Below are 27,721 nucleotides of genomic sequence, written 5' to 3' on the forward strand. Positions count from 1 at the left end.
TCAATGATAAAGTGCCTTTACCAGTGATTGACTTTACTAATACTGGAAAGAGGAGTCGCATGTCATACACCATCACACTCGGACATCAGTAAGCTCAATGCATCCCGTCAGTTCTTATTATATGTACAAAACATTGAGATGACGATGAGATAAAGCTATAACTATTCAAAGTTACTTAATAGAATTCAAATATTCGTGTCACATAATTTGAAATTGCATCGACAAACATATGTTGTTTAATAACTTAATACTACCAAGCTACAGTACTTGTTAAGAATTCTTTCACGCGATTATTCTTTCATAACGGCTATCATTATGTATGGATTGGAATTTCTATTTCATAAGCTACACGGGTTTGGCTAAAGTTTCTATTCACTAAACTTTGTCCAAATTATGATTTTATTTCAAGAAGAGAATACAAACACACAATACATTAATAATTACATCTTTTTCATGCTTTATTCATCATACAATAAGTTAATTTGCAAAAGTCAGCTCAATTTTTCGTAAGCATAGTTGAGGGTTAAGAAATGAAATATTTAATACAACGACTTTTTCTTTCTGAACGTTGTCACGTTTGTCAAATATTGAATGAGTTATCACTCTCTTCTAAATAAATTGTTGTGGATTAGAGTTTTAGATATCTACCTGAGTTTTTTAAAAAGGAAAAGAAAATTCGCCATGCAGCATTTCTCTAAAGATTCGTTGTCGTCTAAATAAAAAGTACAATATATTACACTAATTATTTCGTTTGTGATAGACAGATAATTATCAGTCTTCAAAAGTCCTGCAATGAGAAGTTGTGATATTGGCGTCTTAAATCAATTACACAGTTTAATTTTCTGTTACAACTCTGCAAGAGAGTGCTAAAGAATTCCATTGAAGATGCTTTCTTGCTAACTTTGACAAGTTTTATCTTCCTTGGGGATTAAAAGTTGTTTGTTCTTGAGCCTAAGCAAAGAAGAATTCATGTCCTTTTAAAGAGGAATGAGTTTTGTTTTTCAATTCTTACACCATTTTATAAAGAGATTTTTCATCAGTTGCCAAGATTCAACCATTTTGTTATATATGGGGATATATTAAAATGCACAACTCATAGCAAAAGGTTTATTAAGTTGTAAAGGAAGATGTAAACCATAAACAAAAATAGTCTCCAAGACTATAAAAACATTACATTTTACAGAAATTAGTCTTCCACTTCATCTCCGTCAACACCTACTGCAACTGGTGGTGTTGGTGCCTAACATGTATCATATGCACTAGAAACATCTTAGTAGGAGTAACCTTTGACGAACAACTCCTTCTTGGCCTCTTCAGATTCACCCTCACCAGTGTATTTTCCAAGCTGAGCCAGTGAGTTGGACTTGGCACGGAAAAGGAGTGCATCTTGTGATGCCTTCACATTCTCTGGGCGCCCTCCCCATGTCTTCAAGGCAGTGTTTTGGAGGGCTCTGGCATATGAGAATGACACGTGCCATGGGTTTGGAGATTGGTTCATGGCATTCAAATTGAGGGTAGCTTCAACCTCAGACTGTCCACCAGACAAAAACTGCATAACACAACTTTGGTGAGCACATGAAAGGGAAGTTAAGAATGCAAAGAATGATGCATTTGGCAGTGTCACTTACCATAATTCCAGGGACTGCAGGGGGGATTCTCCTGTGAAGGAGCTTGAGGGTGTAATCAGCAACTGTTTGAGGACTTGCCTTCTCCTTTGACTCAGCTCCAGGTGTAACCATGCTAGGCTTCAGGAGAATACCCTCAAAAAGGACATTGTTCTCAGCAAGGTAGAAGAACACCTCTGCCCATACCTTTTGGGCTACTTCAAAAGTTCTATCAATGTTATGCTCCCCATCAAGCAAGATTTCTGGCTCCACAATTGGCACCAATCCATTGTCCTAAAACCATTAAATGAAAACATTTTGGCTCTTCAGAATCAGTACAAATATGTAGAAACTTGATGGGTCATTCGAGTGGAGAATTTCATCAGAAGATATAACACCAAATGAGATAAGAGACAGACACGTTCCAAAATCTTAAAGATAATGAATTTATGATTCTTTTTTGCTTATATGTTATTCAACTTTCTTAATTTTATCGAATCTTGAATTTGAAATTGAAATTCTCGACAAAAAGTATCCCGCTAGACCCCAAATCACCAATACAACTTGAGTGGTTTTCTCACCTGAGAAATTGCAGCATAGCGAGCCAGACCCCAGGCTGCTTCCTTAACAGCCAGAGCAGAGGGACCATTGGGAATGCTCACAACAGTACGCCTAATATGGAGTTACGGGTTGATATGATAAAAAAATGAGCATGATGTGTGACACAAGAAAATAAAGGGCATAATAAAACTATGAATGATTTTGCTGCCACTGCAAAGGGCAAGGAACACTTACCATTTGGCGAAACGGGCACCTTGCTGATAGTATGCAGCTGAGCGAGAGGCAAGACCATCCAAACCTTGGCACCATGACTCATCGTTGGAGCCAGCAAGAGGAACCAAACCCTGTTGTCTCAAGCACATAAACCATGATTTAAAAGTACATACACCGCCATACATGCAGATTCGAAGCCTCTATTTTAGTTCAACATCGAGATTTTCACCATTGTGAAGTACAAAAAAAGCTAACTTCTGGTATGTTATTATAGCTAAGCTGTGTTTATGTGAGACATGGAACATTTTTCTACATGGACAATAAAAAATATTCTATTAACAGTACAATTAAGTATAAGGACATATTATATTAACTATTAAAAAGTAAATCTTTAACATTAACATCCATCAATACTCATGCTAGTTCTTTTCATTGTTATTTAAGGTGTTAGTGACTGCATAATAAAGGAAGGAAAGGGTGACTCTGAAATTGTTACCTTGTCGACCTTAATACCAGGAACAATGTTTTGCTCAATGAGAACATCAACAATCTTCCTGCCATCAATTGTGGATTGGTAGAGAGTTTCCTCAAAGAGAATGGCACCAGAGATGTATTGACCAAGGCCTGGAACTGTCACAAGAAGGGTACGGTATGCCTGGCGGTTAGCTTCAGTATTCTCTAGCCCAATTGAAGCCAAACGCTTCCCACAGGTAGCATTGGACTCATCCATGGCCAAAATTCCCCTCCCTGGTGAAGCCACAGTTTTCTGTTTTCACACGCAGCAAAGTACCATTCGCATCAACAATGTCAAAAAACATACTTTAGGAGCAAACAAGAACAACCACAAAGATTTATTAGAAAATAAAGTAAAGTCATATTCATTGCTAAGAAAATTTTCACAGCTACAATACTAAAGCACGCACTTAATAACCATAAACTCAAGTATGACAGAAAGTTACAACTACCCTTTGTCCTCTAAATTCTAACAAAGCCAGTTGGAAGACAAGAAACGGATAATGAGTTTATGGGTGTGAATAGTTTCAATTTAGTTTAGTTGCAAGATGTTGGTAGTGTCTATCTGGGGTTGTTTAGATAAAGTTTTCCATTAGAGAAAAGGGTAACTGCATTTAGCTTGTTCATCAGTTAAAACAATCTGAACTGGTGAAGAAGTTAAACAGAAAGAAACCACATAAAAGTAAAGAGTATGAAAGATGAGTTTTTTATTATCATACCGCGGTCTTAACAAGCTCATCAGCATATGAACCGGCTCTGATGGTGAGGGCTGAAGGGTTGGTGGGGCTGCATCTGACAACTGATGCAGAAGGTTGGCGAAGGCTTTGACCCTTCACCCACTCAGACTTGTCAAGAACAAGTGAAGACTTGAGCAGAGATGGTGATGCAGAGGCCATTGATGAGCACTACCACAATCTTATCTCCTACAGAACAACCTTTGTATTGGCCTCGTTACCACACATGCAACGTTTTCGCTTCATTTATAGTTCTCAAGTGATGTCTCGTTTGAGGCTGCTGTGAGCTAACCTATCCTCACTTGACATGTGGACGATAACTTGAGCTTCCTTGCCATTCTGAGCTGCCATTTCGTGGTTCAAATGGATGCTTTTTTTCTCGCCTCGTAAAAATGAGTTGGAAAAAAGATTGATATTATTTTGCCATTGTGTTACTAGTAGTGACAAATGTATTACATGCACCAAAAAGGGTACCAATTATTGTTGTCTGTAGGAGAAGGAAATGATGAACCGAGTATGAGGTTATTGTTTACCTTGTTGATTAACCGTTTTGTCTCCTTCTCATTGGTTTATGGTCTTGGTTCAATGATAGGGTGTTGTGAGGTTGAGGTAATGATGTCTCTAGATCATGCTTTGTCAAGGGCTCCTTGTAATTATGCCTTCTTCTGCTGTCCCACATCCTCGGCTATGATATTTTTTAATGGCCCAATTAACTCATATTATGTTATTTTCTTCCCCATCTTTTGGTCCATTTGAGATTAATCTAATTAAGAGTTTTTTCATCTTGTTGAAAAGGATTGTAATTTGGGTTTCACCCCATAATTGATAGTAAAATAGGCGTCTTTGCAATGGAGGAGTTGTGTTCCTATGTAATGTCGTGGTTATGTAACATGTGAATAGCAAGTAGGTTTATACAAAAAGGAAAATATTTTTTTAACATATCACTTGCACCTAGTTGACAATCTACTTTTTAGAATATTTTGATCATTAAAAAAAATTAGTTTTTATATTTATAAAAAGAATTGAAAGATAAAATAGTAGATATAAAAAATATATAAAAATCTATTAAGTGTCAAAATAATAATATCTATAAAAAATTCTAACCCTACTCAAGGTGTACTAGTTTTGATTTTATTTATTAGTCTTTTTACATGGTCGAACAATTTTTATTTTTCTGGTTTTTAAAGGTTTACTGAACATATCTTGATCTAACTGATCTTCAGGTTTTATGTTTTGCCAATCGTTTATATCGTTCTAAGAGTACCTATAGATATGCGAATGGTTATCTCCCATAAGAGATTCCAGATATACTTGATGTTGGATGAGGTTGGAACTATACTTCCAAATCCATTACAGTTGAACGAGTTGTCAAGTTTGTGGTTATCTTTAATTTTTGTCTTGACAGACTCCTTACCTTACCTTGCATTCTTGGCGAGGAGTTTTCTTTAGGTTTCAAGAGAAAGAGGGCAACCACGTCTTTATTTAGAAGTACTTTAGTGATTTTTTTTTTTTCCTTTTATTGAACTTTAAGTGCAACTTTCTTTCTTATTTTTTATGGCGTCTTGCTCGCTCCACCCGTTGGAGTTTTGTCAAATCTTTTGGAATTATGATAGTCTAACACTCAAGTCAGAAAGAGAATCAAAGTAAAGAAGTATTGGATTTGTAATGTATTAGTGAATAATGATATCTTACACTTATAATAATTGTTATGAGCTTTTACTTTTTTGTTAGCTGAGCATGATCCAATCATACCTTAATTAAATTAGTTGATTGATGTGTGCTTATTATTTGCTAAGTGTTAATTTGATCTTTATTTTGCAACTAGTTGGTCTTGCTAGTTAGTCTGAGTGATCAATCCTAAGATATCCTTATATGTTCAGGGTGATAAACCCGCTAGTCAAGATGATTGACCTAAAAGTGTGTTAGTTGGCTAGTTAGTCGATTAGGATGATTGGGCCACCAGTCTAAGACAATTGGTTTAAGAGTGTTGGTTGGCTAGTCCGCTGTAGAGGATGATAAGCTCGCCAATCCATCTGATTTATTGACTATAAAGTTATATACTATACACTAGTAATTGAAAAAAACTGATAATAATTTATTTTAATTTTCTATTATATTACTACATTAGTTATTTATTTATTTAATTCATTACACATTTTTTATGGATAGAAAATTTCAAAACAAAATAAAATTCTATGATTTTATGAGTAATTTAATTAATTAAAATAAAATATTTTCAAATTTGACCTAAAGAGTAAAAATTCTAAGAGTAAAAATAAGATGTTAACCACAATTTTTTTGTTGATGTTAATGAGTGTTATTTTTTATTTATATTATTATAATATTTTTTATGTTGTTGTTTTAGATTATTGTTACTTGATATTAGTTAGAATTGATTAATGTCATAAAGATTAATTTTTGATTCATATGGACTATAGTTGTTATTTCTTTTGTAGATTTCTGAAATGATTATTTTTCTTGCCAACGACACTAATGTTAGAAATTTTTTAATGTTAATTAAGAAAATTTTCGGTCCACATCAAATAAGATTAATTGTTTTTGCTAATGTTAAGTTGATATAAATTTTAATTGACAAAAATAATCCAACTAACAGCATCCTATGAAAAGTTTAATCCATTTTAAATTTAAAGTTCTTGATTATCTAGGAAAGTGTAAAATTTCTTATCCAGCAATTTGAGATGCAATTTTCTTTCTCTTTTCTGTTACTTATCCTTTTCCGTACTTCTTGAAATTTCGTATAGTATTAGAGTTCAAACTATTTGAATTGATAGAATTAGTTTCGTTATCATTCGATCTTCTTTGGGCGATGTTAATCAAAGGAGATTCGATTAACCTTTTCCCAAATTTGTTTATGCGCGATTCACGTGTAAGTAATGACGCTTCAACTTCACTCATTGGAAGGGATCAAAATCGCTTTCAACAATGGAGAATATAACGGGATTTTGAGGTTCAGGTTTTACTAGTAATACAGAGACGGGGATCAATAGCGCGACCTTCTGTATCCACTTATCAACTAATATTGATTTTCATTTCATTAGGTTCTCCACATCTTCCGTAACAGTATCAGAGAAACCTGTCTTTCAGGCTTTGTGGTGGCATTTATGGATTTGTTCTTCTCATACTGTTGACAGTGACATATGTGAGTAAAGAAGTTGCAAATTAAATATAAACAAACAAATCAAACAACATATATGTAGGAATGATCCATACACCTATGTCGTGTTCCAATTTCTAATAGCCTAAATCACAGTATTGTGAAGTTATGTTGTCATTGTCATCAACAGACCAAGCCCCATATTACCTGTTCAAAATGAAAACATCATTATTTGGTTCATGTTCTGCTTATTGCCTATTTGATCAACATTGACTCAGATTTTTGTGTCTATGATTATGGTTTGGTCATTGTAAAATACTAATAGCTTTGATGTCATTAATAAATTTCATCAAGTTATTTTTTTCTGTGACTCTGTTAATAAGGTCGAGTTCACTTGGTATCTGATTTTCCACTTTCCATCGGAACCTTATTACATTCTGTTTCCATATGCAGCAAAGTACTTACTAGTAGAAAATGTTATTATGGAAAATATTCAAATGCTGCCGATGCCCCCAGAGTATTTTTGTGTTCAGAAAGTTAGAAAATGGCTTTAACAAGTACGGAAAATTTATTCAGAAGGTTCCTTATTAAGCTTCTTGTAAAATGCTCTTTACCTTGATGAATGGTTGAGAAAATCTATGATAAGCGAATCAAATTAAATTGATAGAATAAGACTAGTTCTTGGTTGAACTCTGCATCCACTGAGAAAAGAAAAATCACATTTGTTCCAGATGGGACTAAGGTCATGTACCACTTCACCATTCTGTTTCATTTTGTTTATCAAATGATGATTCTCTCAATGTGTGAATATATCTTCATGCACCCATTTAGAGAAATAAAAAATGGATCAAAACTGAAATTACAATGCTTGTAAAGCTTTGCATATAAAACTTACTTTATACTGATAGCAGGACTCGGAACTACCTGTTTTTAACATGTCTTTTCCTGTACTTCCATAACTCGTCCTTTTTCCTCTTAGGTTTCACAATACCCATCTTATTTCTAACTACACCAATCAAGGATCTCCTATCCGTTCTGTTTTTTCTTGAAGCTTTATCATCCAGAATCGCCCGAAGCCTCTGGTAAGAATTGGCATCCATTACCAGACCCTTCTTGACCATCTCCTGGTGATAAAAGAATGCCTGTGAAAAATCTCGAACGCGGAGAAATGCATATATGATAGTTGAGTAAGTTACTGAATCTGGCTTTAAGTTACGATCTGCCATCTCTTCCAACAACTCTGGCAGCTTTGAGTGTCGCCCTCCTCGTGCATATGCATTCATCAGCATATTGTACGTCAACAATGTTGGATGCAGTCCAACTTTCCCAAATTGAGATATTACATCTCTTGCTTCCTTGTAGTGACCATGTTTAGCAAAACCATCAACAAGAGTATTGAATGTCACACGTGTTCCTTCAACTTTCTCCCTCCTCATCAACTTCCATATTTTCATTAATGTTTCAGTATCACCAGCTCGTCTAAATGCATCTAGTAATGCAGTGTAGGTTTCTATGGATGGTTTAACACCTTCCCTTTGCATGTTTTCAAATGCTGCATAAGCTTTCTCATGCCAGCCACTAACTGAATATGCATGGATAAGAGCTGTGTAAGAATGTGAAGTGGGTTTAATACCATCTTTCTTCATCTTCAAGAATGCATCTGCAGCCATGTCACTCATCTTTTTCTGCTTCCCATACGCACTGACAAGACAAGTATATGATTTGGCATTTGGTTTCAACCCCACATCCAGCATTTCAGCAATCAGCTTCTCCACGATCTTAGGCTGCATTTTTCTGCTGTATGCATACATTAGAATGTTGAACGTAGCTTCAGTGGGCTTAATCCCTTTAGCTTTCATCTCAACAAAAAGGCCTTCAGCTTCTTCTACACGGTTGGATTTACAATATGCATCCATCAGGGTGTTGTACATAATAGCATTTGGGGAAACCCCTTTCTTCTCCATTTCAGATAGGATGATGAGAGCTTCCCTCATCAAACCCTCAACACAAAATGACTTTATGAGTGCACCTAGGACTTCTTCACCCCATTTGACTCCTTTTCCATTCATTTTTTCAAAAAATTGCCATGCATCTTTTGCACTGTGGCCAAGTTTTCTCATAACAATAACCATAATTGAACAAGTCACGTGATCAGGAAGAACATTATCCGCTTCCATTGACTCATACACTTTCCAAGCATCTTCGTACCTAAAATAATCAGGTAGACTTCAACAATAAACTCATACAATACGGGACATTTTAGAGAGGGGTGATGCTGCTCTAAACAATGTGAAAACATTTGTCAAAGTAGGCAGAGATGAAAACTCTTTGGTTGTTTTACACTGTTTTCCATACAATAAGTAAATATCTTAATCATAGATAATATTTAATTTTTCACAGTTTTAAGCTTGGAAGCAGCACAGGAAACCAATACAACAGAGGTAAATTGTAACATCTTAATTCTCTGACAAGTACCAATGAAGTTCAATAGATTTTATAGGTCTTCATTGGACTCTTAATAACAAACCTAGAACAAGACAAGCCTAACAGATAAAAGAAAGGACTTCCATCCATCTGCATTAATGGAAAAACTGACTGGTGTAAAGAGACTAGGGATTGTTTCAATCAATGGAAAGGCTCCAACAACCAACTCCTGGTTGGATCATCTGGTAAGCTATATTTACACAAACAAATTAAGTTATACATTTTTTGCAATTGGACTGGAGTACAAATGCAGAATTTTTTTGTAAAATAAAGTAATTTACAGAACAGTATACTTCCAGTTCCACCAGTAGCAAAGTTTCCCTAACTATTACTAATATATTAAGAAACCAAAATAAAGCCCATCAAGAGAAAACTTGCAAATAATATGCATCAAGAACTTCATGCTGAAACTGATGTGCTAGTGCAATTAATATTCATGACATAACATTGTCAGGTTTATTGTCATCATGGATCATAATTCTAGGTAAAGATGATGAAATAAGTAATTTCCAGTGTTGAGCTGAAACATAATTAAGACACGGCATGGCTTATACCACTGCTTGGATAACAAGCCTGTAGCACCGTGTTCATTTCCTTATCTTCCAAGATCACTACAACAATTATAACAGTGAAACAAATGAACTGGTAAACAAGTTAATTAATTAAACGTGTATCATTCTAACTAAGCAAAAGTAACAAGCTATTTTACGTGCATTTGCATCCTCTATTAATTGTCCCATGATCCACACAAAAGCAGCAAGAGAAAAACAAGCAAACCATGTGATTTTGCAAGAATATTTTACCTGCCACTAGAAAGAAGACCTGAAATTGCGGCATTGTAAACATGAGCATCTCGGAACTCCTTGGTGGATGGTAAGTTTGAGAACAAAACCATCAACTTATCAGCCATCCTCGCCTTCCCCAACAAAGGAAACAACACAGTGCAAGCACGAGGTGTAACCAGTGAAGGTTCCTGCGACCTCATCCACTGAAAGAAATACAGACAAGACACCAAAAGGTGCTCCTCCCCAAGTGATTTCAAAACCTCCCAACAATCTTTCTCACTAACCCTTCCTTCGTATTCAACCAAACCCTCTTCCAGAGTAATATTCTGAGGCAAGTTCCTTGCAAGCTGAACAATCTCCCCCACAATCCCCTCAGGTAACGGCAAATCCTTTTTCTCACACACCCTTTCTTTCTTTTCTTCAACCAACAAGGAACCATCCTCCAAACCCGTTACAGATTCTTCTTCAACAAGTTCAGAAGCAAGGTGCCATGATATGCGACGATTCTTCTGAAGCGACAACCTTCCTTCTTTTCCCGGGTCTTGGAAGGAAATCCTAGTGCGGGTTTTGAAGAATTTGTAGATCGGATCATCTGGGTCACGAGCTTCTTCTTCTACTTCTTCTTCGTCTGTTGTTTCTATGACCTTTTTTTCTTCTGGTTCTTGTTCTTGTTGGAGATATGGGAGGAAAATGGGGGTTGGTGAAGGATGGATGGTGTTGGATGGTGATGCACAAAGACAAAGGGTTTTGGAGATTGGAGAGTTTGAGATTTTGGAGTGTGAAAGAAAAAAAGGCTTTGAAAGAGTATGAACATAAAAATGGTGTGAAATGGAAGAAGAGGGAGGTAGTGTGGAGTGTGTGAGGTTGAAAGCCATGGCTCTCACAAAGGTTATCTTCTCCCAAAGCTTGCTGATTCCTCACATGATTCTGTTTCCCAGGTTCTGCACTGAGTCAAACCAAAGAACGCATAGAAATTGCAATTTCGTTCTTCCTCCAATATTTGTTCCTTATTTTTTATTTTATTTTAAGAAGTCATAATTTTACTTTAATTTTTAACTTTATGTATTTATTTTTTTGTGATTTAATTAAATTATAAATATGAAATATTTATTCAAAAGAATAATAAAAAAATACTTTAATTAATCAACTTACAAAACACAACAAAATAAAGATTAAATCAAAATCATTATTTTAAAAAATATAAAACCAAAATCATAAAAAAAATTATGATTTTAATTGATTTTAATTAAAATCAATTAAAGTCCCACACCATCTCGAAACAGAACAGCCCAGGGGAGCAGTGTTCTCCCTTTCTCCACCTAACCTCGCGTAGCCTCTCCTCCCAACCTGCCGCAGACGACGACCGATGGCGACGGTCTGTGACTCGACGGCGAGCGGTTAAGAAGAAAGAACGAACCAGTGCGGGGGCAGCAGAAGAACAAGAGTGAAACCCTAACAAGCGGTGATCAGCCCAAACAAGTTTCTACCATATATTCCAATTTGATAGTGATGTAGTTGTGTTTCACAGGATTGGAAAATAGTGATAGTGTATCTACCATTTAGTCACTGGATTGGAAATATCTATTGAAATATTATATTATACCTGAGCATGGCCTCTCATACAGGCTCGGAATAATACTGAAAGGTGTAGTTGTGTGTAAGCATCCTGCAATGGTCGATGTCCATAACTTGATTTGTCAGACCTGTAACAGTGTGGGTCTTGGTGATGGCTCTGATGGCTTTTTCTACTGCCTTCGATGTGGCTCGCAATTTGAGGATATCATGGACACTGCTGTCGATGCTGATGATCTCTTCAATAAGGGAGAAACTGCTGGTGGGGCTGTATACAGTCACCAACGGCAACGACCTGCTGCAGTCAAAGCCGAACCCATATCCCAATATGACTCATTCTATGATTCCCAGTCCAATTTCATTAGGAATCTAGGTTTAGATGATGATACTCCTCAACGAAATGAATTTGGTCAAGTTAAAAGAGAGGAATTTTATGCCGATCAGTTTGTTGAGGAAAGTCCTTCGGTTCCTACTGATTTTGGAGGCTCAAACGTTGCAAGCTTTGAAGATTACCACAATGAGATAAGGATGCGGTATGTGATGGGGTTGCAGATGATGATTGAGCTTCAGTGTGAAGCTTTGGTGAAGGAGTTTAAGGTTACTCCTCTAATTTGTGGCTTGGTTGGGCCAATTTGGTTGAGGTTTGTCTCTAGGACTGGTGTTTTCGATGATGACTGGCCTGATAAAGTAATCCATGACTCTGAGATGCAGAGAGAAGGTAACACAATTTCCTGTCTTATATTTTTACATTTGAATTACAATGCATGTGCTCTGTTTTGTTTCATGGTTTGGTTCTGTACGCTCCAGTCAATTTTCCTATATAAGTTTGGTGCATGCTTCTGGCTCAGTATTGAAAGTGATATTCCAATTCTTGGTTTGTTTTGGTTGTAAAATATGTGGGGCATTAATGTGTCCTGTTCACGATAGGTTTCAGTAAATGATTTCTGTTTCTCTTAAAATTTAATGAAATCTGGTGATTAATCGGCGTGTTCAGTCTCTCCAGTATATCATATATGATAGTCACAACGCAATTTGATATTCATCGGATTTGGATTTAGTTATCAAATTTATTGTTTGAGCAATGGTGTAACAGGATGACCTTGACATTTTATTCTGACCATTCATGTTTATCAAGTATGTACTATATAGCTTTTCTGCACTCAACGAGATGCTTTATTTTAATCCACCATATCTTATAGTTTGTTGAGTTTATTTCTTCCTTGGTCTCAGATGAACCGGAAGATTATAAGCCACGTGCTAAACACAGATCAGAGCCCCACAATATATTTGGTCAGCGAGCTGTGATGATATGGTTTAGGTCTTTAAAGAAAAGGATTCCGCTGTCTTGTACTGTTGCTGTTTCATTTCTGGCATGTCATGTTGCCAGAGAAGCTGTCTTGCCATCTGACATGATGAAGTGGACGTCTGAAGGGAAGCTTCCATATTTTTCTGCTTTTATTGAAATTGAAAAGCGCATGGGACAACCTTCAAGTGCATGTCCAATTAGTTCAAGTGTTATGTTCAGGCCCCACCGAGCTGTTCCAGTACAGAAGATAGAGTCATTTGCTGCATCCATTGCTCAGTTCATAGGCTTGGAGTTACCTCCTGTTAACTTTTATGCAATAGCTTACCGTTATCTTAAAAAATTATCACTTCCTGTTGAGAAGATTCTTCCTTATGCATGTCGCATATATGAATGGTCAATGCCTCCATCTTTGTGGTTATCCCTATCCACTAAGTATTTTAGGCTCCCTACTCATGTATGCGTTATGTCAATTCTAATTGTAGCAATAAGGATGTTATATAACATAAATGGATTTGGAGAGTGGGAGAGTAGTTTGTCTCGGAATGATGATGCCATAGACAACAGGGAAATGGGTAATGCTTTTGCCACCAATAATGGGCATGATATTGGTTCAGAATCTAAAGATTCAGCTGAAGATCGAGTGGGACCTCAAAAACATGAAATGGATTCTGCCTGGCTTATCCAGCACCTTCAAGCAATATATAACGAGATTGGGGATACCAATGGTAAAGTTATTGTTTACTTATGTTATTATCTTACGAAACTGAACCTACGTTGAATCCATATTCTATTTGTGTCCTATTTTTTGGAACAATTAAATGACCATCTAACATCCAGTATTTGTGCAGAGTATTCGAAGGACTTGCCAACGTATCTCAAATACTGTAGGGATGTTGTGTTTGCTGGATCAGAGTCATCTTATGGGAATCACGAGGAAGAAAATATGATAGAATACTTATGGAATTTTTATCAGAATGAAGAGGTAATTAAAGAACTTTCTTATTCCATTTACATGCACAGGCCTCTACAATTTGGATGGCTTGAAATTGTTTTCAGGTTTCAACTTCTTTCTTTATATCTTTCCTGTGAGATATTCTAAGAAAGAAGTAGCCCTATGCCTGTACTCTTTTTGTGTATGGGAGGGACATGGCTCGGCTGTTACTGATTTTGAATTTCCTTCATGGTGAAGCTTGGAAAATAAATTGGCTGCATCAATACTTCCTAAAGGACATCAAAATTCCATAAAAGTGCCACAAAGATTGGCGCTGACTTATTTCCTGAAATCAATTTTGTACAAAAAATAGAAGATAGGAATTTCTTTCTGTTTCTTGCAAAATTGAGAGGCTCCATCAATTGGCAGCCATTTATCTATCTCTAAATTTCTTAAACAGGTTTTGTTTTATAGAGTTGATTGGGAGAACATGCTAGAAAATGACCTGTTGCTTGCATTTACATGTTACTATTTGAATACATTTTCTTATCAACTGTCAAAATTATAACTTAACTGTTTATGATTCATGTGAGAATTGCTCAATTATTCATGGGTCAACTAATATTCCACTGTTAGTACCTCTCTCAGTTTTGTTGTTCTCCAAAGATATATAATTTGAATGAGTGAAGGGGTGTACATTTAAGTAATAGATGCTTGAATTGTGACTGCAGACTTTTTGCAATGATAATGAAGATCACCTATATGGATTTTTTTCCCCCCCAAATGTTATGCTTGTATAGTATAAATTTGTAGTCATGCATCTCCAAAATTTTATGCAAGGAAGATTTCATTACATATAAATTAAGTTTTTTAAGTTTTATCTAACTGTCTAGGACTGTCTAGTTTCCGGGAGTTTGTGTTGCCTGACTACACTGCGAGAATGCCTGTCAAAGTATATTGTAACCCTTTTTTATTTTAATTTCAGGATATAAAACCATTCGAGAATGTAGAGCGGTCAAATGCTTCTTTTAACCAAACGAGGTTGAATGATAAAGAATGCATTGACAGGACCTCCAAGCAGGAAAAGATTAGAAAAAAAGGTTTCAATAAACTATTTCATGATGATGAAACCTGCTTTGAAGATGACTTGCGTGGAAGTGTGGATGATAATAATTCACAGGAGAGTTCATCAGAAGATGAAGACTCAGATTCCCATGATCACAATTCAGGAAAATCTCGAGTCAGAGAGGCCATTAGACAGATGAAATTAGACATGGAAGAAAACAGATTTTGCTATATACCACCTAGTCTCAAGCGAAAAAAACTTGATTATATTCACTATGCAAGAAAGAGGGATGAAGGTGCCCTGACATATGTTGCCCATGCTGATTATTACATATTGCTTCGGGCTTGTACCAGGATTGCACTAGTTGATATTCGCATTTTGCATATCGGTGTGTTGAGCCTTGAGAGAAGACTTGGTTTTTTAGAAGAACAGACTGATAAATGCTTACATTCGAAACCAACTAAGATTTCATGTCAGTTTTGTAGTGATCAGGCCACGCAAAATGGATCTGATGATCTTCCTGGGCTATCAAATTTGAATATTTGAGAATTGATTCTTCATTCTTGTACAGTTTAACTACACTAACAACTGGATTTGAGAAAGGATACTTCATTTTATTTTATTTTTCTTTCGATTTCCAATTATTCATAATAGAGTAAATAATAGGAATTATAGGATGAGGCGATGAAAACAAAGATGACATGAAACTTTTTTATTGGTAATGCAAATTTAGAGCATATTTTTGGAGCTGTATGTTTGAAAATTTAGAGCATATTTTTAAGATTATTTTTAAAATTTCAAGTGTTTTGGAGCTGTATGTTTGAAACAGTTGAAAACTGTGAAAACCCTCTTTTTTAAAAAGAATAAAATGAATTTGAAATTTGTAATTTATTGTTTTTAGTCAATTTTTCTTACAGCTGTGTACACATTCCCTTTTTATGCTGAAGTTTATTTGCGTTAAAAAAAATATTATCTTAAAATTATTTTTCATGATAAATTAATTAAAAACACTTGTTCTTATCTTTTTTTTTTTTTTTTATAATGAAGTGTATACTCTCATTTACATAGAGATTAAGATCTTAACAATGAAACTATAAGGGTTATATAACTCAAATTAGTGTTTATTTGTGTCTATCTCTATCTATCTATCTCTATATATTAACGTAAAACATCGAATTATAAATTATTATAATTGTAGTTTATTCTCTGAACCTTTTATTATCGAGAGGTTATTATACACAGATAATGTTTACACATATTTACACTTTTACATTATTCGTTATCATTTTTCTTTTGTCATTATCATTATAAACTAATTATGATGCGAAAAATTGTATTTTCAAATCATGGGAAAGAATAATTAATCATGAGTGCCATATACCTTTTCTAAAGATAAAAATCGATCCAATCAATGACTTTAAGCCTCTGTTCTTATGAATGGATTTGGGAGAGATGATTTGAGTGAATTTGAGGATAATTTTGTTGTTGTTTTTTTGAGTAGATTTGTAGGTAATTGAGAGTGGATTTGAGGGTAAAGTTTGTGAGAATTAGTGTAGGATTTGATTGATGTGATAGAATTAAAAAACTTGTTTAATTGGTAGAAATGAAAGATTACCAAAATGCCCTTAGTTATTTTAGTAATATAAAATGTTTTTTTTAATGTTATATTTAAATTTATAATTGTTAATAAATAAAGGAAATTAATTTATAATAAGTCAAATTAATTTTTAAAATATTAAAAAAATATTCTTAAGTAAAATAAATATTTTTAAAAATTTAATATTTGTTTGTAATATAATTTCTTACCAAATATAAATAATGTTTTTTAATTAAATGTAAGTAATGTTTATTTTTTAATTAAATGTAAATAAACTGTTTAAGAACATAGGGGAGGGAGAGTTGGAATCGGATACGCAATCCATCTATCCGGATACTCTTCTTTTCCAATTTTTGAATAAAACTGTATCCGGATACAGCAACCGTGTGTCTGGATACCTGAACCAAATTTACGTTAAAATCAGGTTTTATTCACTTGGAATGTTCACAGTTACAGAGGATAGATGAGTCTTTTGCCACTAAATCATCGCAAATCCTCTCCTTTTTGCGAGATGGTGAAGACAGTGCATTCAATTCAGAATCATCGCAAATCGTCGCAAATCCATCACTTGCAATCAGTTCAAACAAACGCAAAATTTAAAACTTTCCTCGCTCGCAAATTGGTGTAAACAGTAAAATCAGTGCAAAGGAACACAGCGTAAATAAAGCGATGGGTGGTGTCAAGGGGCACACGGCCCACAATGTCCCAAAATTGAAAATTCAGACACTCTCATGTATATAGTGACTAATGCTTGCTTGCTAGCTGCAGATCAAATCCAGGCAACTGTGCCAATAGTTTTACACTTAAGAGCAAATATATTGTTCATCCTGTTCCTGTCATCTTTCTTCTCTTTGAAATTACTTTAGAAATTGCTCATTTTGTACATGCTTTGTGAGTGTTAAATAAAATATTGAAGCTATTTAAAAAAAAAAAAATACTAAGAATTTTAAACAAAATAAAAATTGTACTACTCACTGATAACTTTCAGATAGTTAACAAACTAACCCTTACATGTCAACGATCTCGAATAGAACACTTAGAAGTAATCACCCCTTCTTTCTATATAAAAGTCAGAAGCAGCTTTTGTGAGCTCAAATTTAGTAATATTCCTAAACCCTCTTGATTGATTATTTTCTCAAGATGAGAAACATCTTCAGGGTGCATCTTTTCATTCAGAAAAAAAAAAAAAAAAAAATCCTATATACGATGATCATCATTACATCAACTAAAGTTGGGATTTGCAGCAAAGTATGCTAACACTCCAATAAAAGGTGCATTAATGTACGTGGTCGGTTCAGATTGCCTAAAATCAGATCGATCATCGAGATAATCATCATTTTCGTCAGGTCCTCCAACAATGGCACCAACAAGTACATTAGGATTGGGATTTGTTGAGTTGTAGTAGATTGAACCTTCTTTGCATGCAATGAACTGGGGATGATCCTTGATGGAAGGCAAAGAAGAGGCACGATGATGAATACGTTGAGGATAGTAGTTGCTATAGCCAACCATGTAGGATAGTCCCATTGGGTTATCACCCAAAATGTAATCAACTTGTCTCTTAGCATGTTGGCGAAGAGTTTGTGCACTGATATAGACATTGCCACAAGGGATGGCTTCTGAAGTGTGTGTTAGGTAATTGGCATATACCAGTTCAAGGAAAGCAATTGAAGTTGCATGTTGCAAGTTGCTGCCTCCTGGTCTGTACACAAGTCCACCAGGTGTGTACTCCATGGTCGAGCTTGGTGATTCAGGTATCACTGTGCAAATGAAGCTCTCTGCTGAAGATTTGTAGGACTCGAGAGAGTACGTTTTTCCTTCTATAACTTCCTACAAATTTCATAAATCTTTTTGGCTATCAACAATTCATCCTGGTAAATTAGGTTTAATTCTAAATTTTTATTATCACTATTGCATGAATCTTACCCCTAATTTTTAAATTTTTACACTAATTTCCAATAGGATGATAAAAAACAATATGCTTTGAATTTTTTAATGAAAAAACTCCTTATAGCTATATTGAAAATTTAACGGACCAAGAGAATGTAAAATTGAAAATTTTGATGATAAAAAAGGGGAAAAAATGAGTGATAAAATTTGTAAGACCATTAGGTGTACCGAAACCGAAATATCTTCAATCGAGATATAAGAAAAATGTTATAATTATAAGTTTATCTGACATTTTTAAAGTTAATAATCGAGAAATTGTTTCTTTTAGAATTTCGATTTTCGTCATTTTTATTTTTAAAAAACACTTACGATCAAAAGAAGAAGAGATATTTAAACATTTTTTTTAATTTTTAAATAATGTAAAACTATTTGGTGAATAATAAATATTTTTATATTATTTTTCAAATTATGCTATTCTACAATCCACATAATTGAGGTTTTGGTTTAGTTAATATAGATTATGAAGTGAAACTCCAAATTGAAAAGTAATGGAATGGATGTGGGAGAAAATATATAGATATATGTAAGGACATTAATTTGGTGAATTTAAAGTTGTGGTTGAAGTTTGTGAAAGAGTAATATGAGGGGTGACCTTGGAAAGAAGGACGTTGAGGCCAGCATGCTTGTTGTCCCAACCAAACTCATTGATGGTGTCATCTGCACCAAGAGTTTTGCCATTGCTTTGAATGTAGTTCAGGAAATTATCGTCCTCAGTAGCCCTCCTTAGCCATGCAGCTCCCCATAACAGCTCATCCTATACCATGTTCATTTTAAAATAACTTTAACTCACTCATCAAAACAAAACACAACTACCTCATCAAACGCAACACACAACCTAACGTCATAGAGATAACTATCTATCGGAAAATGATATTTTAACACCATTTTTTGACACCATTTTAATACTGTACATGTATCAAAATGTGATTGAACGATTTCAAATTAAAATAGTTGAGACAGGAGTATATTTGGAAGAGAAAAATCAAAGTTTATTTTTTTAATTTAAAATTGTCCAACCACATTTTAACACCTGTGCAGTATCAAAATGGTGTAAAAAAATGATGTTAAAATATCATTTTCCCTATCAAAACCCAACAAAACCTAAGGAGTGGGCACTGGCCATTATTAGCAGACCTAGCCACATGCATGTGACATCTTCCAACTACCAAAATTATCCACATGGCACCACAATTATAGGTGAACTTTTATCATTTTTTATTTAAATTGAAAATTTGTTTTAAGTAATTATTCTACTATAATTTTATTGTACAAGTTATATTATTAAAAAAAAAAATAGAACTACATCAAATATAGTTACATATTGAAAGATTAAAATTATGTTAGGGTGGATGGATGCGTAGTTATTCTTAGGCAAACTAATTGAAGAAAAAAAAAAGTATATAATATCAGAAGTCAACTATTTATTAAAATAATATCATCTCAATTAATTCAATTTTTTAAAATTAAGAACTAAAACATGTACATAGTTTATACATCTAATTAATGAGATAAACCTTTATTAGTCATTGATTAAAGAAAGTGATAGTGAAATGAATTACCTGATAGCCATTAAAATCACAGTAATACGGGCAGGCATTATACTTGACATTTTCATGGTCACTGTAAGCACCCCTGTAGTTATCTGCAAATTCAAAGGCAGTAATAGCATTTCGAAGCAATGTCTCTGAGTAACCGGGGTCTGATGACCGGAACGCCATGGAAGACGCTGCTAGCGCGGCGGCGGTTTCGCCGGCGACATCGGAAGCGGCGTTTGGTGCGTCAATAGCATACGTAGTCCTCGCTGTATCCATGTCCTCTGGCCTCTCCCAACAATCGTGATCTGAGTTTGGATCACCCACCTATGCCATTCATCGCCCACCAAAATAATTAACTAAGCATATAATTAAGAATAAGAATAATTAACTAAGAATATTATTGTAAAATAAATTTGTAACATTATTAAAGTAATGAAGAAACACATAAATTACACATGTCCACTTTTTTTATATTATAGTAAAAATTTCATTAAACTATGAAATAATTTTTTAATTATTCAAATAAAAATTTATTATAGGAGTAAGTACAAAATAATTTGTATAAAAAACAATTATAGAAATCAATAATTGTTATAATTTAATTATAGATAATACTTTTTTAATATATATAAATAGTGTTTTTATTATAAACAATTATTTAAATTTAAAAAATAGTTATTAAAACAATAAAATTGAAAATTAATTTTTTATCTTAAACAATTATTTGAATTTAAAATAATAGTTATTAGAAAAATTATATGGACCAAAAGAGTGAATCCCTCTAATAATAGTATAAATAATTCATGATATGAAAGTAAAGGGTACAGAAATCAGTGATCAAATGATTCGTAGTTCCTCTTTATTGCTTTTTCTTTTTCGATAACGTATATTTTCTTCCTTCGTGACTAAGTATGACTGTTAGATTTTATTTAAATGAAAAGCAACTTTTTATTCTCTATTACTTATCATCAGTAACGAAAACATCATCATATTGTAATTTTATATTCTTTTTAGTACAAAATATACTTTTAAGTAAATAAGATTTTAGAGATTGTAATTAAAAGATAATGGACTGCTTTCGGCTTAATAGTTTCTCATTTTTTATTTCTACAATTATTTGTTTAAAATATAAAACTTGTCACAAATTAAGTCATTTTTTTCAATTTTATGATAAAAAAATATTTTAAACAAAATTAATCATCATATAAATGCTTCCGTACGAACTTATTAAACTATAAACGCAATGAAATATTAATAATAATCTATATTAATATGTATAACGAAATCCATAAATGTATCATAAGAATCAAATGGAAAAGGAAAAGGTTCTATTGTCAACGTCAGCAAGGAACTTTTTAAGCCTATGAATTTCAGAAACTTTAAATATGGAAATTATGAACGTGGCCCATTGATTGGTCCATCCTCTCTATATTGAGTGGAGTTACTTTCATTTATTATTCAAAAATACTTTAATTCTGCTACAAAAGGAAGAATACCAAAATGAGTCCTTCTATTAACTCAACTTTCGCTATAAACTAACAAGTGCTTGATAATTTAAATTAGCAACTTTGTCTAATACATATCTAAAAAGCACTTAATTATGTTTTACTACTTATAAAGTTAAGTTAATTGAATCTACAATTATTGATTTTCTAGTTGAAACTCTCCAAGCTTAACTTTTCAGTCCAAGTATGTTTAGTTGAACTAATTCTACCTTCTTGTATTTAAAATCTATTGATCAAAATCAAATTCTGCTCAAAACGGATGAACACAAAAGTTTTAGAAATCCTTCAAAATCTTATCAGGATTTCAGTAAATTTGTTGCTCTTAAACTTTTGAAATTATCCGTGTCTCAAACGTATAAGTTTATTTCATATCACCAAAAGCAAAATTCAATCAAAATTACTTTGGAATTAAAATTGAAATAAGTAATTTACCTGAACGAAAATCCGATCGGGCTGAGAAAGAGTCTTGAGAAGATAATCAGTGGCCCAACGAACTGCGACGAGGGCGTTCCTGAGCTCATTGGGAGGCATGACGTCTCCGAATTCCAGCACGCTCCAGGCCAGCATTGTGGTGGTGAAGGCCATCGGAAACCCGAATTTCACGTTGTCGCCGGCGTCGTAGTAACCGCCGGTGAGATCCGTGTTGTAGTTCCAGCCGTCACTGAGACCGGAGTTCTGTCGCCAGCTCAGTCTCTGATCCTGCGGCAGGAATCCCGATCGCTGTCCCTCGAAGAACATAATGGCCTTCGACAATGCTTCGCAATAGTCATGGCCGCTTCCCATTCCGATCAACGCCGCCTCAAACACCGCAACATAGAACAGCCTCCTCCACGCCTTCATTTTTCTCATCAATCGCACACACTCGTCGTCTCAACTCAAATCACATGCTTCCGCATTTCTCACTTCTTGTTCGCTTCGTCCTTAGCTCAAGTGTTTATTTATTCCACCTCGTGGTATTATATACGCTGTCTTAGATCGATTCCGTTTGTCGTTACATTCCCGCTTTTAACACTGCACCAAACTGGATTTTTGCTTAATCAAATCTCGCTCTATGCTACTAATCCGACAACACTGTCACACGGAACGCTAATTAAAGTGATAATAAGAAAAATATTAAAATGATTAAGTTGGTCACATTAGTTTCTGTAAACTGAATTTTTATAACTTTTGTCTTTCATTTAAAAATACATTTTTCTGCGCAAATTTAATAATCACTACACGGGACTAAATTAATCAATGCTTACGATTTTCAAATACCAAAATGGTTATTTACGTATTTCAAGAGATTATAGAGATTATCGAGATTAAATGTAGAACTTTTAATATATTATATTCTGCACTTTCTTACAGACAACATACTTTCAGAGAATGTCCCGCACTTTAACAAATTTTGAAATCTCTTAAAGAAAAAATCCTTCAAAACAAATTTCAAAATTTATTGAAACACAAAAAACAAGATGCAAAGTTTGTGCAGGTCCAGGAAGAAAATCGTTAATAGACACGCGTCTGGCAGGAGAGATTTTATTAATTTGTATACGCATAAAAATGAGAAATGTTTCCCTGTTATTAGTTAATGAGCTAGTGATTCCAAAAGGAAGAGCGGCTACTTAGAACATAAATGTTCTTTATTTCCCTGCTTGTGGTAGTACACAAAATATGCTCTTTTTCTTTTCTTTTTTTTCTTATTTAGTGTTATAAAAATAATCTATTTTTGAATAGAAAATCAATACAAATGTACATTTTACTTCTTCAAATTGCCCACGTACAGCAAAAATTCTCTTGTGCTTAACGTTCTGCAATCTTCCAAAAAAAACTCAATCTCGATACTTTGTAATATTGCAGTGGATGATTAAGTAGTTTCATTGACATTCAAGCATCAACTTAGACAGCAAACATTCGATTCTAAAAAATGAAAGAAAAAAACGACCAAGTATGCCATGTCAAACACATCGATACCTTTGAACTTTTACTATCAATACAATAAAAAAAAAACTATCGGCGTCAGTCAAACCAGAATACCAATATTGGGGGTCCACATTGGAAGACCACAGGTTATCGAACCAAAAACACACTCTTCCGTATATCAAAATCCAAAACTATATAAAAATCAACTCACGACAGAGAACAAAATATTTTAACCAAAGTCAGAATGTGGTAAAGAAAGTGACCATTGTGTAAATATTATTTATAAAATTCAATTACATGTATAAAAAAATTGACCTAAGATGCAGTATGCAAAATTGAATTTATTTCCGACACGAATTAAAACAACAGTAACCTTCGTTGGCCTAGATAAAATGTCGAAGAAGTTCTATAATGCAACTTGCACATCAGGGGTGATGATCGAATTCTAAAATCGTCTTAAGGGAGCATGGATTTACCAAACATGAAAGGTGTATTATAGAATTAGTTTAGAATGTCATTTAGGAGATCTTTCACGTAGTTACCCGCTCTGTTCAAGTCTTTGGCAACACCGGATACCACCAGGCCTGCATTTCTTTGAAACCTGCAAATTTAGAATCTTCCGGTGTTAGAATTAGCTGCATCCTCAGTATTGGTGTAGCTAGCCGGCAAAAACGTACAACAAAAGTTAACTCGTGTATGCTAAAAACTTCCACTTGCCTGTTGAAGAACTCAGTTGTACGATTTGGAGGGGTGTATCTTCCAGGTTTAGGAGTACCATGTTCATCTTCAGGACAAACAAGACCAAAATCCCATAAATGAAAAGGCACAATACGTAAAATGTACAAATAAAATAGATGAAACTAACTAAAAATAACTGAAGAGTCTTAACTAATAAAATAAGTAATCAGCAAAACCATGAAAATCACCAGTTTGTCATACTAACGACTTTATGTTATACACTGGCACATAGGTCTAATTCTCTTATTGTTCCTTCTACAGTACACTTCGTAAATTGAGAACAACTCAATAAAGTTGGAAACGTACACAACACAACAGATAAGACGTCCAACTGCTTCTATGACTTTGCAATGAACTTCCAGTATATATGTTTGCCATTTCGGGAAAGTTATCATTGATATAATGATGAAACAAAAATTAATCATCTCCAAGATCAAATAAAATTCTCCAAATATGTTTGGAATGATGAATGATTGAAAAAGAAAGAAATAACCGAGAAGTCTATAACTATAAAAATTAAAAAAAAAATAAAAAAAAAAACTAAGAATTTCAATACCTTCAGTTTTATCATGGCCAACCGCAGGTTTTGGTTTCTCTTCTAAGACAACCTGAAATATATGTTAACAATGTCATAAACTGAGACCACATTTATCATCCTCAGTTCAAGTGATCACTGCTGCACCACTGCATCCTCACTTTTTCACTTTTTATTGTTATTTTTTCTTGAGAAATGAGAGGTTGCTAGCAACAAACTTTTAGACTCTTCACTATTGGGTGGATGGAAATCACGTCAGTTCCCCCAAATAATAAATTAAACCTATTAGACAAGCAGACCCAAATTACTTAGTGTCTCTGCATAACTATTAATAGTGATGCTATGGTTTTAGCAGTTATCTTTTATCTTTAACGACATCACAAGTTGATTATTTGTTTCCCTCCGGTAACAAATTGTTGCTTGTGGCATGATATATGCAGCTTTATATTACAAGAAATATGAGCCAACACCCAAGAAATCCATGGACCATCATAAACCAATTTTTAGAAAATAAATAAACTACAATGGAATGGCAATCAAAATATATAACCTCTAGACCAAGGCAAAAGGGCAATTTTGCCTTTTTATCTTGCAAGTCAGCTGAAGAGTCTTTGTCGTCTAAGTAAACAGAGTACCCAATACAGGCATACTTGAAATTTGCAAGACTGCGGCCGTCTTTCATAGCTTCCAACTCAGCTTCTCCCACAAGAAAAGGGGGTACTGGTTATATGAATAAGAACATCAATTATAGACAAATATTAAAGGCTTATAATAAACAAATATTAAACTCTCATGAGCAGAGAAAATTATAGACAATAAACCCAATCCAAAAGAAACAAAAACTACAATATCTAATATAAAAAAATAAAGTACTCACAAGTAGTAATAAAATAATTTAGATATAGGTTAACTGTGAAAAAATGGTAGTAATGACTAACAAGTATACTGACTAACTAAAATGACAAATTGAAGAACTGAGAAATAAAGTAAACATTTTAAACCTGCAGGATTGGAAATCTTAAGAGAAAAACTTGCATGTTTATTGCCACAGCACAAAAACAGCATTTATTACACTTCCAAAAAATATTAAGTTTCAAGATTATCAAGTGCATGAGTAAAATTTTCATCAAAGTTCATAATAAAAAACGAAATCTGCAAAAAATATACAGGGGCGAAATTCTTAATAGAAAAATATGCATGCTTATTGCCACAACCAAAAAATTATACATTAGGATTCCAAATAATATAAATTTTCAAGATTATCAAGTACATATGTAAATTTTGAATAATAATTCGCAACAAAAAAGGAAAAAGAAACAAAATAACTTTTGAATGATTTTTGTTTAACCAATAAATGATTTTGTGTCTGCTAAGTGCTAACCCGGCTCCCTCTCTCGCCACATACTACTATTGATGAATTTTCTCAGTAACAACAAACAGGATGAGAACAAATGTCATCTTAATCAATTTCAAATGATTTCTGTACAAACTAACTGCCACAGCAAGCAAATGAGAATTCAGCTGCAACTCAATTCAAAACAATAAATAAAATGCCATCCTGAATAAATTGTTATGCATCAAACTACAAGTAAATGAATAGGTACTCCACTAGATAGATATCAACATAGCTCTGACTTAATATATACATTCAATTTGCTCAGAATACAATGTTTGAATTCAGTAAAAGATTTAAAAACTTCCACACACACAGAATTTCATTTCAAGCACTTTCTATTTTAACTGATAATTTTTTTTAAGAATCGAACCAAACGCCAAAAAAAATGAATTGTAGACCAAGAGATAGTGACCTTGCTGGAGTGTTCTGGGAATGCCCACGCATGTGGGATTTTTGGATTTGGTTTTATAAACCGATGAGTAGTAGGTGCATCCCTTGCACGATTTCCCTATGGATCCTTTAGTGGTATGAGGCGAGTTAGGGTTAGGGTTTTGATTGGAATTTGGATTTGGATTTGCATTTGGATTTTGATTTGGGTTACCGTTGGGAATGGGATTCTGAGGTTGAGCACTTTCTGCTCCTGAGGCTGCAGCTTCGTCTTCTGGGATTGCCATCGTCGATTGTATTGTATTATTCGATCTTCTTACTCTGTCAAGTTCCCATGTCTGCTTTTGATTTCAATGTGGAAGCAGGGGAAAGAAACTAATTGGGCATAAAACAAAGCCATAGATACATAACACCACATTCCGTTTTGGGTTGGGCTTTGAGTTTGTTAGTTTTGGATCTTATTGCGAATCCAAATTCCAAACGGGGATTACTCCCTGTACCTCCACAATTCCAACCCCCACCCCCCAATTTTTTTGATATTTTTTTAAATACAAAATTAACCTTTAAGTATTTTTTATTTTTACCGTTTTACCCCTATTTACTAAAGTTAACCTACCCTACTTCTTTTACACTCTGCCTCAGTCAAAACACATAGAGATTCCTCTCTTTTGTATTCCCACCCCCACCAAAGCTTTCATTTTTGAAATGCTTTCTATAACTCTCACTCTCCTACTCCTCCTCTGAACGGGTTCTGTTGATTTGTGCGGCCTGGTGGTTTTGGTGTGCGGCGGGTGGCGGTGCCGTGAATGTGTGGCGGTGCGGCACGGTGCGGAGAGGTGGTAGATGTTGGTTTCGTTTGCGGGTTGTTGGGCGGTGCGGTTGTGTTTGCTGCTTTGCAGCCGGTGTGTGCGGCGGCGCGAAGGGTGCTGGTGCGGCGGGTGTTGCGGCGGTGCGGGGCGGTGGTTCTTGCTTCAACGGGTTAGTTTCTTTTAATTTCTTGTTTTTTTTAGACGTATGTAATGTGTAGGATTTGGTAGCTTTGTTTGTTGATATCTGGTTGGTGTGTTTGTTGAGATTGGTCTGTTGTTGAGTTTTGTGTCATCTTTGTGTTGTGTGCATTGAGGAAGAAGACGTCCAGTGTTGTGTGCATTGAGGAAGAAGACGTCCAGGCACTGAAACGGATTTCGATATCCATCTACGGATGTCGATCCGTCTACGGATGTCGATCCGTCTACGGATGTCGATCCGTCTACGGATGTCGATCCGTCTACGGATGTCGATCCGTCTAC

The 27,721-nt window shown here is 34.5% G+C and overlaps 5 protein-coding genes across 5 annotated transcripts; 1 reads left to right on the forward strand and 4 right to left on the reverse strand.

Moving 5' to 3' along the window:
• Nucleotides 1–1,079: 1,079 nt before the first annotated feature.
• On the reverse strand, nt 1,080–3,866 carry LOC106780539 (fructose-bisphosphate aldolase 1, chloroplastic). Its single transcript, XM_014668843.2, has 6 exons — nt 3,611–3,866; nt 2,875–3,144; nt 2,400–2,509; nt 2,186–2,276; nt 1,629–1,898; nt 1,080–1,549 (listed from the first exon to the last, which is right to left on the reverse strand). The coding sequence occupies exons 1-6, from the start codon at nt 3,785–3,787 to the stop codon at nt 1,271–1,273; spliced, it is 1,197 nt and encodes a 398-aa protein (XP_014524329.1). The 5' UTR covers nt 3,788–3,866; the 3' UTR covers nt 1,080–1,270.
• A 3,576-nt stretch (nt 3,867–7,442) lies between these two features.
• Nucleotides 7,443–10,998, reverse strand: LOC106780541 (pentatricopeptide repeat-containing protein At5g50280, chloroplastic). Its single transcript, XM_014668845.2, has 2 exons — nt 10,028–10,998; nt 7,443–8,948 (listed from the first exon to the last, which is right to left on the reverse strand). Exons 1-2 carry the CDS (start codon nt 10,882–10,884, stop codon nt 7,661–7,663), a joined length of 2,145 nt encoding a protein of 714 aa, XP_014524331.1. The 5' UTR covers nt 10,885–10,998; the 3' UTR covers nt 7,443–7,660.
• Nucleotides 10,999–11,278: 280 nt separating this feature from the next.
• LOC106780516 (TATA box-binding protein-associated factor RNA polymerase I subunit B) lies at nt 11,279–15,575 on the forward strand. Its single transcript, XM_014668817.2, has 4 exons — nt 11,279–12,299; nt 12,812–13,612; nt 13,736–13,869; nt 14,804–15,575. The coding sequence occupies exons 1-4, from the start codon at nt 11,681–11,683 to the stop codon at nt 15,428–15,430; spliced, it is 2,181 nt and encodes a 726-aa protein (XP_014524303.1). The 5' UTR covers nt 11,279–11,680; the 3' UTR covers nt 15,431–15,575.
• Nucleotides 15,576–17,446: 1,871 nt separating this feature from the next.
• Nucleotides 17,447–22,497, reverse strand: LOC106780519 (endoglucanase 24). The gene is made up of 4 exons (XM_014668821.2): nt 21,904–22,497; nt 19,991–20,290; nt 19,024–19,185; nt 17,447–18,311 (listed from the first exon to the last, which is right to left on the reverse strand). The coding sequence occupies exons 1-4, from the start codon at nt 22,318–22,320 to the stop codon at nt 17,703–17,705; spliced, it is 1,488 nt and encodes a 495-aa protein (XP_014524307.1). The 5' UTR covers nt 22,321–22,497; the 3' UTR covers nt 17,447–17,702.
• A 1,189-nt stretch (nt 22,498–23,686) lies between these two features.
• On the reverse strand, nt 23,687–26,812 carry LOC106780521. Its single transcript, XM_014668823.2, has 5 exons — nt 26,458–26,812; nt 25,200–25,369; nt 24,671–24,722; nt 24,094–24,160; nt 23,687–23,977 (listed from the first exon to the last, which is right to left on the reverse strand). Exons 1-5 carry the CDS (start codon nt 26,717–26,719, stop codon nt 23,878–23,880), a joined length of 651 nt encoding a protein of 216 aa, XP_014524309.1. The 5' UTR covers nt 26,720–26,812; the 3' UTR covers nt 23,687–23,877.
• Between the last annotated feature and the right edge of the window lie 909 nt (nt 26,813–27,721).

This window comes from Vigna radiata, unplaced genomic scaffold (genome assembly GCF_000741045.1).
Source record: "Vigna radiata var. radiata cultivar VC1973A unplaced genomic scaffold, Vradiata_ver6 scaffold_393, whole genome shotgun sequence".
Lineage (NCBI taxonomy): Eukaryota > Viridiplantae > Streptophyta > Magnoliopsida > Fabales > Fabaceae > Vigna > Vigna radiata.